The 12186-nt window shown below is 39.6% G+C and overlaps 3 protein-coding genes across 5 annotated transcripts; 1 reads left to right on the plus strand and 2 right to left on the minus strand.

Annotated features, from left to right (window-relative positions):
- Nucleotides 1-1612: 1612 nt before the first annotated feature.
- Nucleotides 1613-6427, minus strand: LOC129791317 (glutamate receptor ionotropic, NMDA 2B). Its single transcript, XM_055829427.1, has 7 exons — nt 5567-6427; nt 4722-5455; nt 4390-4651; nt 3138-4315; nt 2943-3061; nt 2590-2878; nt 1613-2518 (listed from the first exon to the last, which is right to left on the minus strand). Exons 1-7 carry the CDS (start codon nt 5894-5896, stop codon nt 2365-2367), a joined length of 3066 nt encoding a protein of 1021 aa, XP_055685402.1. The 5' UTR covers nt 5897-6427; the 3' UTR covers nt 1613-2364.
- Nucleotides 6428-7037: 610 nt separating this feature from the next.
- On the minus strand, nt 7038-8585 carry LOC129791366 (40S ribosomal protein SA). 2 transcript variants are annotated; one of them, XM_055829512.1, is made up of 4 exons: nt 8466-8585; nt 8119-8244; nt 7934-8053; nt 7038-7744 (listed from the first exon to the last, which is right to left on the minus strand). In XM_055829512.1, the coding sequence occupies exons 2-4, from the start codon at nt 8215-8217 to the stop codon at nt 7133-7135; spliced, it is 831 nt and encodes a 276-aa protein (XP_055685487.1). In that variant the 5' UTR covers nt 8218-8244; nt 8466-8585; the 3' UTR covers nt 7038-7132. The 2 variants fall into 2 exon arrangements, with proteins under 2 accessions (XP_055685487.1, XP_055685488.1); XM_055829513.1 differs by having other exon boundaries at nt 8462-8509.
- Nucleotides 8586-9049: 464 nt separating this feature from the next.
- On the plus strand, nt 9050-11807 carry LOC129791360 (M-phase phosphoprotein 8). Of its 2 annotated transcripts, none has more exons than XM_055829503.1 (5): nt 9050-9154; nt 9226-9683; nt 9762-9905; nt 10830-11233; nt 11465-11807. In XM_055829503.1, coding segments are annotated over exons 1-5 (1032 nt in total). In that variant the 5' UTR covers nt 9050-9153; the 3' UTR covers nt 11490-11807. The 2 variants fall into 2 exon arrangements, with proteins under 2 accessions (XP_055685478.1, XP_055685479.1); XM_055829504.1 differs by having other exon boundaries at nt 9069-9150.
- Nucleotides 11808-12186: the final 379 nt, after the last annotated feature.

The raw sequence follows: 12186 nt of genomic DNA on the forward strand, positions 1-12186 counted from the left end.
CTCTGGAAAAATTATCTCCCAAAAATTCACCGAATTACCCCAGTTTCCCCTACTATTTGAAAATTCAGCCGAATTTAAAAGGAGTTTATTCAGGCTTGTATGAAGGATGATCCTCTATCGCAGAACAATTTTAACCCATTCCATCTTGTAGAGGATCAAAAAACATTGAAGAATCGCGAGAGAAACTCCCCAAAATCCACTGGGATCACATCGAAAAGTGCAAATAAAAATTGCCAAAAAATTCAAATATTGCGACGCCATTCGACGTTTTTTTCCCTATAAAAAATGTTTCAAAAGTTTTCTGTAGACTTGTCGCTCATTTTCTGTAGAGTTTTTTTCTAGTCAAAATAAATGTTTATTTTTTCGTTTCTGGAGTGATTTCTACATCTGAATCAGGTGATCCACTGCGAAATGAAGCTGAGGGAGGTTGATAGAACCAGCCCCTTGCAAATCAAAACAAATCTTTTTACATTTTTTTGGGCCTCTTTGGCAGTGAGAATTTAAGCAAATCTTACCGAGTTGAATCCCATCCAGCGCAATATACCTGATTCAGATGTAGAAATCAGTTTAGTAGTCAGTATCTGGAAACATTCGACGGAGTCAGCAAGCAAATCATGACCAGCACGGAAGACATTTCTGACATTGCTCCTGAAAGTCTCCTTCTGAGATTGGAACACTGAGCAAGTCCACAAAATCTTCATCACCGTCTTCCCATTCATCTTTCCCAAGAGCAATGACTCCCTGGAGCTGACAAAAGTGATTCTCAACTTTCATTTTGCCTCTCAGAGATCTTTTCTGCAGAATACCCATGAGGTTTTGCTGGAGATATTGGGGCTTCCGGAAGCGAAAGATTTGCTCCGACGCATTGAAATTGAATCAATGGGCAGTGAACAGAGATTCTATGCCCTCCTCCTTGTTGCATCCGCTCTCGAGGAGGCTGCAATGTCAAGACATCCGGAAGTCTCATGAAATTATTCACAGCAATAAACTCGCAATTAGTTTGTTTTCTCAGTGCTTTGAGAATATCATTAGATGCACAGACTTCCAAGGAGCAGAAGATTTCACAGATTCAGATGTAGAAATCACTCCAGAAACGAAAATATAAACATTTATTTTGACTAGAAAAAAAAACTCCACGGAAAATGAGCGACAAGTCTACAAAAAAGTTTTCAAACATTTTTTATAGGGAAAAAAATGTCAAATGGCGTCGCAATATTTGAATTTTTTTGCAATTTTTATTTGCACTTTTCGATGTGATCCCAGTGGATTTTGGGGAGGTTCTCTCGCGATTCTTCAATGTTTTTTGATCCTCTACAAGATGGAATGGGTTAAAATTGTTCTGCGATAGAGGATCATCTTTCATACAAGCCTGAATAAATTCCTTTAAAAATTAAATCTGAAAAGAAAAAACAATCGAGAAAAAATCTTTTTTTCAAAAATTTATTGTTGCGTTTCCGATAGTATTTTAGATGTAAAAAAAAATTGTCAGATCATACTAAAACGGATGATTCTTTCTCCCCTTGGCGTTTACTGGATCATACGCTGATCTAAGGCTCTCTACCCAAATTCAGGCCCAATTAAGAGATGAAGCATCAAGAAAAGATTTGTTTCACTACAGTTATATTTATTTATTTCATGGTATAATTTTTTTTAATACTTTCCATTAGTTTATAATGCATTTAGGGACTTTCAATCCTTTCTGGGTGACTGATATCGAGACATTTTTGCCCATCAATTGATAAATCTGTTAACATTCTTTTTTTTTACGAATAATACGGGGTATGTAGTATGTTCTTCTCCTTTCTTCTTTCATTGTTAAAAATGGTAACAAATGTAACAAATATTAGTTCAAATATTTATCCTTTACACATAGACAACGTTTTCTTCACTTTTCTTTTTGCTGGCATCTAAGAAATACAACCTATAAAATTATTTCTCTTTTCTGCTAATCTTTTTTTTTAACCAACATTCAATTTTCTTTTGAGCTTAATCATATTTTTTTAATGAAATTTTTTAAACAACTATTTTTTTATGCCTTCACACTACAAATTTTTTTGACGACGATGCGGTTTTTTCTTTTTCTTTTATTAAAGATGATGGAAAATTTTTTTGATGATGAAACCGACAAACTGCTGGTCAATTACTAAAAATCTTTCCCACAGTTCAGAATGCAATGAGATCCTTTTATGAATTCTTATTTAGAGAAAAAATGTTTCTTTTTTGTTGAAAATTCATTTTTTGTTTGCAAATGGAAGCGCTAAGGTGTTCGACTAGTTTCTTCATACTAAAAGATGGACCATTGGGGTATGATTCTGAGCTGTGAGGGTTTCCTTTTTATTTGAGATAATTTCTTCGTTTTCTCTTTTAGAGCACCGTCTCCATTTCAGCAATTTCCGTTTTATATGACCATCTAAAGAGGTTCTGATCACTCCCACCGAGACTCAAATTACCCAGCAAGGGAGGACGAAATCGATTCTCTTTGTAGGCTGCATCGAGAAGATCCGAAGCGGAGGAGAGTCTGTGCAAAAGCAAAAAATAAAAAAGAAAGATTTTTAATTGAGAAATTAGATATTTATTCATCCGCCTTACTTTATCTGGGGCGGTTTAATTCCATGCTGATCCATTGCCTTCTCCAGCTGACGAATCCTCAATCGTGCCATGTCCAATTCATGCTTAACTTTCCAGAGGTGCGTATCGCAAATTGGGTCACTGCATCGGTGCTTCCGTAGTGCTTCCTGAGCCTCAAAAACTGCACCACGGAAGGTGAGAGATTTGCCCATTGACAGGGAGATCAGGGCACAGCAACCACCACCATCGGACTTAGCCAGACGCTTACGGAAGTACTTGAAGTAGACATGTTCCAGAAGGAGCAAAAGAGCTTTAAAAAAAATTCAAATAAATTAATTTTGTCCCTGATTTGCACGTGGAATTGAATGATTTACCTGCTAAGAGAATACCAGCCATGAGGAGGAGAAAAGCCGATAAGAATTGCTCAAGAGCCAATGGATCGGATGCTTTATGTTCCTGTCTTCCCTGACGACACGTTCCAGTCATCCAATATCTTTAAGATCGAAAATTTCTTTTATAAAACTGTTTCATATTAAAAAAGATAAAATCTTCAAGATAATTGATCTCACCTTCGAAGACGCTCAAGATCTCCATTAGCGCGGAATTCTAGAAGTCTTTTATTGAACATTTCCACGTATTTGGAATTCCTGCTAAATGCCAACCCATAGCCGGTCATGGCGTACCAACTGCCAACAGTTAAGAGGCGACAATCCTCATCTTGAGCCACGAGGTAGTCCAGAACAGTTCCATCGTAGATGAAAGCATTCAAGTTCCCATTGAGTACAGCTGCTACACCTTCAGCAACGCTTGTCTTGTTGTATTGAGACATGTAGTAATGCATTTCCTCAAAGTATTTGGCAATGGTGGAATCCGTATGACTCCATGGGATCGTTCCGAATTTGAATGTTGGTTTATGCGAGAATGGCCTGGCGAGTCTGTGATCATCAAGTCCTGTGAATTCATGAAATTCCTCACGAGTGATCATGAAGGCAGCCAAGTTTGCAGTGTAGATAGCAAGGAAGACAACAGCAAACATTGCCCAAACATTTGTCATGGCTCTTGCTGTAAAGCCACGTGGTGAATCCACGTGAACAGCAGCTTGAAAGAGAACAGCCCAGACGAGCCAGTATGTGCGGAAGAGGGAAAATCGGTACGGCATAACGGAACCAGTTGTCTGGACAGATAGCTTCATGTCATACCCACTGGGTGAGAGCCATTCAAACAAGAAAATCATAAATGTTGCTGCTTGAATGGCAACAATCCCCACGAGCATCCACGAAGCCGTGTCAAAGGGCTCAAGAAAGGCTGTTGGCGAAATTATTCCCGTTCTCTTGGCCACCACAATGGCAATTCCCGTCTCCATGAAGGGTTCACTAAAGTCCACAACAGCCTCTCGTTCAGCATTAATCATTAGTGATGTGAGAACCATGTCCGTTTTGCGATTCACAAGATCTGCAATCAAACCATTCCATTTTCCATTGCTCAACGTCCCCCAACGACCATCCTCAACGCGAACCAACTCATACGTGAAGCCCAGCTCTTCAGCAAACTTCTCCAGCAAATCAATGCAGAAACCACTGCAGCATTGGTAGAAGGAACTATTCTTGTGTGCCTGTGCAACATCCACATCCGCCATATCTGTGTCTGATGCCACACGACACAGCACACCTCTGTCCATTAAACATTTCCCACTAATTGGATCTGCTGGGGATAAATTGATGTATGGAGCTTCCTCGAGGAAAGTAATCTGCAACAAAAAAAATTCTTGTTAGCTTCACCTTTGTTGAAAATATATGTAGTATGTGTGGGTTTGGTGGTTACCTTGAGATGGAACTTCTCTGGAACTCCCTGAGGTGGTGCATGTGAATTTCCAGGCCAGGCAATATCCCTGATGTCGAGTTTCTGTGGCATCCACGACTTCCACACTCCAATTTCCTCCCAAACCAACCCCTTGGTGTTGACACTCGGCCGGAGATTCATAATCTTCAATTCAGCTGATTTCAGGTCTCCATCGGCTGTAAATTCAATGTTGGGCTTATTGGTATCTCCTTCAATTGAGACGTTCCGGAGATGCTTGAAAAATCTAAGAAAAATCAATTTAAAATTTAACCGTTTTCTTTTTAGTTTGGAAAATTGGCCAAGAGCATTCTTACATTTCCCCATGATCCCAACGGGCTTTTCCTTCATTTTCACACGACAGAAGATGCGTATTGAGCTTCCTACCATGATTCCCAGGCTCATTGAGGTAGTACTCCACCCCATAGGCAAAAACTTTAATAGCTGTTGCAATCTCATTCACCAACTGCCCGCTGGATGTGTCAAAATGCACCCCGAGCATCCCAACGGGGAATTGTGGATGTGTCTGGGTGTTCTCGATCACACTCTGCGTCACAACCCACACGTAATTCTCGCCAGTTAACTTGAGATCTCCCGCTGCGTGGAGGATATCAATTGCCTCACTCTTTGTGGCATACAACAGCATCACACGTGCTTCACTGTTCACCAGCTCCATCAAATCACTGGGACGTGTGACAATGATGGAATTGAGAATTGTGAACTTGAAATGATCCATTTGGGCAACTCTCTCACGAACTGCCTGCACAAAGTCATCGTGTCCGGCAATCTGGGAGGTTACCACGGAAAATTGATGCCACTTGTAGCGCTCCAGGATACTCAACATTGCTGCACTCTGATGCTCAATGCTCGGTGCTAGTTGCAGTTGTAGTGTTGATTGTGATGCTCGACGTTCGAGGCCGGAATTGTCGGCATTCCACGAGATTACCGGGATTCCCAGATACCCAGCCAGTTGCAAGAAGTATTGGGCAGAAGCTGTACTCCTGCCGTATTGCTCGTAGTTCATCATGTACAGAATTGCTGAAACATTCACCTTTAGAGAAAGAATTTAACGTTTTTTTTTTCAAATTTAATTTGAAATACTTGAAGATCCAAGCCTGCAACCAAAAGACCGCAGATGTGTTGTAAAAAAAAATCAACCTACCTGTAGAAATTGCTTGCAGAGTGTATTGAGAATGGCCGTTGGACTGGGTGTGAGGGACATCATGTCGAAGTGAATGTTGGCCGGTTGGAAGACGTAGTCCTTGAGGAAAGTTAGCTTCTGTCCTCGTGTCTTCGAAAGGGCCAGCACAGCTGAATTCACAGCACGAAGGTACTCGCGCTTCCCGAAATTCGTATGAGGTGCAATGAGACCAATGTTGAGTTCATTCTTTCCCCCGCTGGACTTTGTGGATGTCCCTGAGCGCCATCCTGATGCACGATGCACCGCGGTGATGCACAGGACAACACCCAAGAGGCACAAACCCACCCTCATTTTTCTTCTTCCTCTTACACACGCAGAAATTCTCTACCACACCTCCCCCACACAAATTGACGCCCTTTTCGCTTCACAACCACCAGAATTCCACCAGCAAGAATTACAGAGCACAATTTTCTCTTCCCCCAAAAACTTCCGGACTCTCCAGCAAATGTCTTTTTTTCCTTCCTCCCCAAAGAGCTTCTTTTTCGTAGATTTTTCCCTTGAATTTGCAAATACTTTGAGTCCTAATAATTTTTTTTTCATGTGAAAATTCAAGGTGAGTTCCCACCCCGTGTGAAGGACACCACCAGTAAAAGAAAAAATCTTCCACAAACTTTTAACAATTTTACTCTCGAATCTCCCCAATAAATTGTGATTTTTAGCGTTCACGCCCGATTTTTTCTGCACCCATCTCAACAAACACACACCCCACCCAGACAGAAAGGAGTCTTTGGGAGGGTTGAAGAAAAATTTCACAAGAAAAAAAAATCCCCGAGACGTCCCCGAGGTTGAAGGACTTGAGGATTCAGACACAAACTTCCAACTGAATCTTTGCATTTGCGCGCCACGCATCAGGAGTCGCTGTGTCTCTCATCTCGCGCCATCCCCACAGCATCCAAACCCCCTCCTCGTTGATTGAGATATAATTTCCACAACAATACCATGGCGCATGACCCGGAAAAGTGGGGGTGGAAGGAAAACAGAGAAGAGATGTTTATGGAGAATGCAGAAGGGGTGTAAACATGTGATGGATGGCACCACACGGTGGGTACAAATCAACAAGCTTAACCTATGGGCTAAATTGAGATTAGCATAATATGCAAAGGAGCCCCCATTATTCAAGGTGAAGCATCCCAAAAAGAAGTTGTTGAATTAATTCCTTTTTGTGCTTGTTGCTTAACGGAAAAATTTTAAATTATTCGCATTTATCCCATTTATCCCGAAAGGGATTCAATGAATAATTGAAGTAGGCTTTGAAAAAAAAAAGATTGTAAAACAAAAACTTCGTAAACTTGGAAAATCATTAAAAATTACATTTTTCTTATGCGAATTAATCACCAAATAAATTGAATTCAATTGTTATTTGTGCAATGGCATCAAGAGAAGACATTGAGGTGCTCTTTTTTGATAATTTAGCAAAGAAAAAAACAACATATTTTTGGATTTGACGGTGTCCAAGAAGGTGCGACCGCCTTTTATTGAAATCAACATCCACGTAGGCTGCTGAGTTGTCCTTGTGGGCGAATTTTCTTAGAATCCACCACCACCGCCCCAGGAAGCGGTAACGGTGACTTCTTCTTCATTCCAATCGTCAGTGGGGGCAACTGTTGGTGCCACAACGGGTACCTCATCGGCCCAATTGGTAGTCTCCTCCACTGGCTCAGCGCCCTCATGCACCGTCTCGGTCTTGGGAGCTGGGAGTGGCTCCTTGACAGCGGCCTCCTCCTTCTCAGCCTCCTCGGGATCGCGGTAGAAGAACAAATCCACCACGACGTCCCATTTCTTCTCGCGTGAAATCTTATCGCGGAGACGCAGCACCTCACGTGCCAGCATCCACCACATGAGACCGATGGAGTAGATGGACTTGGTGTTGCATGGAATGGCAATGTCCACAAAGCGAAGGGGGCTGTCGGTGTTGCAGAAAGCAATTACGGGGATGTTGACGTAGGACGCCTCAATGATGGGCTGATGATCCGTGGATGGGTCAGTCACAACAAGGAGACGGGGCTCGCGGAAAGCTGGTTGAATTTGATTGGTGAATGCACCGGGGGTGAAACGTCCAGCAATGGGGGTGGCACCCGTGTAGTTGGCAAACTTGAGCACAGCTCGTTGCCCATAGGGACGAGATGAGATTACGTAGACCTAAAAGGAAGTTTCCTTCATTATTAGTAATCCACTCTCCTTAAGAATTCCAACAAAAACTTTGGACAATGTGGTATCAGTAAGGGTTATGGGGTCATCAATTAATATCAGACCCGAAAGATGGAAAAGCATCATTTGAAGGCTTATTTTCGAATTTTAATAAAAAAATCTTTGGAGGAATATTCTTACCTCAGAAAGATGCTCAATAGCAGCAATAGCACGTGCAGCCAGGAGCAGCTTCTCCCAGGTACGTCCCAAGTTGATGATGTGCACACCATCCGGACGCCTCTTGAAGACGTATTGCTCCATCTGGAGAAAGAAGAAATGTTAGTAAAAAAAAAAACCTTCCTGACTCCCACAGCCGGAAAACTAACCTGAAAATTGACTTTCTCAGAACCCAGGTGGGTGGTGGCGGCCAACATCTTGGTCACATCATCCTCCTTGAGGGATAGAATATCAAGTCCTCCTGACATTTTGACGTAAAACCGAGCAACGAATACCTGAAGAGAACCAAAGAAAACACAGAAGAAATGAAAATCTTTGCAAATCTCCAGGTCCGGGTCCACGTGGTTACGGTATTTAGCAAAAAAATGAGAAAATTTCCGTTTAGCCGAGAAAATTTCTACAGGACGTGTTGTGATGTATTGTGAGGGTGTGATTTGTAAACAATTTATGAATGAATCTCAATTATTTTAGGAGAAAAATGAAAATTCGTACTCACGTCGATCTGCAGTCGCTTGAAAGTTTTAATGGAAAGAAAGCGTAGAGGGCGCTCGCGGCTTAGCTGGAATTTCTTACGGTATATTTTCTACGCGTAAATAAACTTTACGACGCCATAATTCATCGATTGTTGGTAAAAAGGGCTGCAAACCTTATTTACCACGCTGAAGTGGATATTCTTAACAAGATCGTCGACTAAGATAGCCAAGGCAGCATTATACACCTGGAAAAATTCCAAAATTCTTTGTTTTGTTTTTATTTTTCTTTAATTTACAAAACAATAATAAATAAATAATGAGAAAATGAGGAAGATCTAAATTAAACAAAAACACAAAAATACTGAAATACTTTGCTAATAAATTATTCTAAAATTGTGCAAAAGTTCTACAGCTTTCTCTCATATTCAAAACTAAAAATATTAAAAAAAAAAAATACCTAATTTTAATTGTTAATTGCTTTTTTGGAAAATTCACAAAGAATATGAAAATTTTTACACCGCGAAGTTTTATAATGTATAAAATTAATAAAAAATAAGAAAATCGGATATTCTCGGGATATGGTCGTAAAATGTAAAATGGGTTGATAAGCCATTAATATAGATAGATACAACGTTGGGTGATTCAGTCGGCGATTGGACGCAAAAACTTCAGGGTGATGGTGATTTTGTTTGGAGCCAGGAAAAAATTGCAAGTTACGGCGGATAAAACAAAAAAGGCGGACAAAAAACATTAATAAGGGTGATTTTTGTGTTAATTTTGTAGTGCGGATTATGCACCAAGCTTCCCTGAGGAAATCAGATAGTGAGAAAAACGGTAATTCAGCTACGAGTGACATGGAGTACGAAAACGCGGAGACGGGCCTCGATTCGAGCGGCGGCAACCACGAAGAAAATCAAAATGGCGAGGACGCCACGGACGTTCAAGAGGGTGCCGAGGCTCCCGACGATGAGTCCGCATCGGCAAACGATGAGGAGGCAAATGATGACGACGACGAGGAAGAGGATGCATCTGCCCCTGTGGATGGGGATACCGAGGAGAGCCCCAAGGAGAAATCAAGTAAGAAGGCGGCAAAAGCCAAAGGGGCCACCAAGGAGAAAAAGAAGCGCGGCCGAAAGCCAGGAAAGGCGGCCACTAATGGTGTAAAGAAGACACCCAAGAGGTCCAGCAAAGAGAACAAGGCTCACAATGATCAGGAGGATGAAGAAGATGAGGAATATGAAGTAAGAAAATCCTCAAGAAGCGTCCGGGAATGAAAATTCTAATTCGCGGCTTTTCTTTTTTGTTTTCTCTCCGTGCAGGTGGAAGATATTATCGACCATAAGGTCTCCCGCGGGAAGACAACCTATCGCATCCGATGGAAGGGCTGGGGACCCAAAGACGATACTTGGGAAGCCGAAGATACCCTCTCTTGTCCCGACATTGTAGCTCGCTACAAGAAGAAGGTAAGACTTTTGTTTGTTTTTTTTCTTTAAGTTTTGATCTAAGGAGGCGTTAAAAAGAAAAAAAAAACAGCATCCTTTGATGAAAATCGATTTGTTAAATGGGAAAAAAGGGGTGGTCAGGAGGGGGCCGCTAAATTCTTACTCCCCTAAAAGTTTAAAATTCGTAATATATAAAAAAAAAAAACAAGTTTCTTTTTCGGGTACTGAGAGAAAAAATAAAATCAATCCAAAAAAAATGTACCTACTAAAAAAAAAAACAAAATGTAGGAGAATTTCTCGGTCAAGCGGAATTTTCATTGGATGAGGTTAACGACATGTATTTTGCTGGCTCCTGATTGGATGCCGCCATTAGCTTTGCCACGTTTGCGTCGTTTTGGTTTTGTGTTGTGTGACGCAGTTTGGAGTGCTGTCAAAAGGCCTACTTAGCAACCCCCTATCGTAGTTTAGAGCCCCTTTTTTTGCTTTCGTCTTTGGTCCAATTTTCAATTTTATTTTCTTTCGCCGTATTTTCTTTTCGTGCCAAAATGCAGGAAAATGTGTTTTGTAATGAAAATAAAAAGGACTTTATGCATTTTTATGCCTAAAATAGTGCCAAATGCAGGAAAATGACAGTTCTATTTAAACGCGTAGTTTCATTGAAGAGAAAAGTCTTTTTAGGGGAATGTGGGGCAATTCGGATGACCTCTTAAGGCCTTTTTCAATCCGCTATTTACTTTTAAGTGATAAGAAAGTTATGAAAGTTAAAAGAGCAGTAGAATGGGCTTTAAATTGGTATCAATTTGGAGGTCGGAATTGGGCTACCTTTCCCTAAGGATATTTTTAAATTAATAAAAAATGATTTTTTTATTTTATTTTATTTTTTATGTTTTCTTTAAGAAATTAAAAAAAAACAAGATTAAAAAAAAATATTTTTGATATTTTCAGATGGAAAAGGATGATGGTGGGAAGAAGGGCGGCAAGAAGGGTGTTAAGCGCAAGGGTATCCCAATAAAGATTGCCCCCAAATCAAAGGAGCGCAAAGTGGACGATGAGGAGAGTTCGGACAAGGAATGGGAGGTTGATCGAATAATTGATATTCGCTACAAGAAGAATAAATCGCGGGAGTTCCTGATTAGGTGGAAGGGTTGGGGGCAGGCGCACGATACCTGGGAGCCAGAGAAGCACGTCAACTGTCCGGATTTGGTGAAGAAATTGCTTGAGAAGTTGGAGAATGCAAAGAGCAAAACGCCCAAACAATTGCGCGAGACGCCCAAGAAAGCGGTGCGCTATACATCCAATGTTAAGTCAAAAGGTGTCCGCACTTCGCGTAGGCACACCAACAAACAGAGGTAAATTTCTTCCCTCTAATCAGTACATTTTTCCTGGTTTTGATTTCTTTGCTATCTGACAGAAAAATAAATTCAAGAGAAATTGCTTTTAATCTTTTTTTTTTTTAATTTTAATGTTGCTCTTAAGAAAAGGAATTTGCTTTTAATTCAAAATAAAATTAAAATAAAATAACGTCTTATTGAATTTTTCTCTTTTCACTCTTTTCTTAATTATGCTTCCGGACATCTTAGGAAGACCTACTACGATGCGGAATAAATTAAATTAGACAGATAAGAGATACAAAAGAAGAAGAAGAAGAATAAATAAAAATCATGAAAATAATGAGAAAGAAGAGAATTAAAAAAAAATTACTTTCAGCTCCAAAATTGCAAATGAAATTTTAATCATTTCAATTAAAAATTACAAATTAATTCATTAAGGATTTTAATTTCTTGAAGAAAGAAGAAAAAATGGAAGTATGTAATTTTTAGATTTTATTTTAAGCTAATTCTTATATTCGTAAATAAAATAAAATTTTCTTTCCATGTAGAAGAAGGTAATTTGCAAAATAAAGATGAGAGATAAAAACAGAAATTCTACGTGCAATTCAATATTTAATGAAAAAGCAGCAGCATCACACACAAAAAAAAAATAGAAAATGACTTTTAATTTCTTATTTAAAAAAAATCATTACATTGGCGACAGCATTTATATTTTTTTTACCTTGAAAAAGGAGGAAGAATGATGTATTTTAGTCTACAAAATTGTCTTAATTTTTAAGATTTTCATTCCCTTTTTTTATTTTACTGAAAAGAAAAAAAAAGCACAAAGATCTTACAAAAAAGGTGTTTAATAAAAGTTTCGTTACTTTTTAAGGCCATAAATAATTTTTAGATTTTATTTTCCTTTTAATAAAAATGAGTGTTTGCGTTTTTTTTTAATCTTTTGTTTGTAAGAAAAACTTTCATATAAA

Source organism: Lutzomyia longipalpis, chromosome 2, assembly GCF_024334085.1.
Source record: "Lutzomyia longipalpis isolate SR_M1_2022 chromosome 2, ASM2433408v1".
In the NCBI taxonomy this organism is placed as follows: domain Eukaryota; kingdom Metazoa; phylum Arthropoda; class Insecta; order Diptera; family Psychodidae; genus Lutzomyia; species Lutzomyia longipalpis.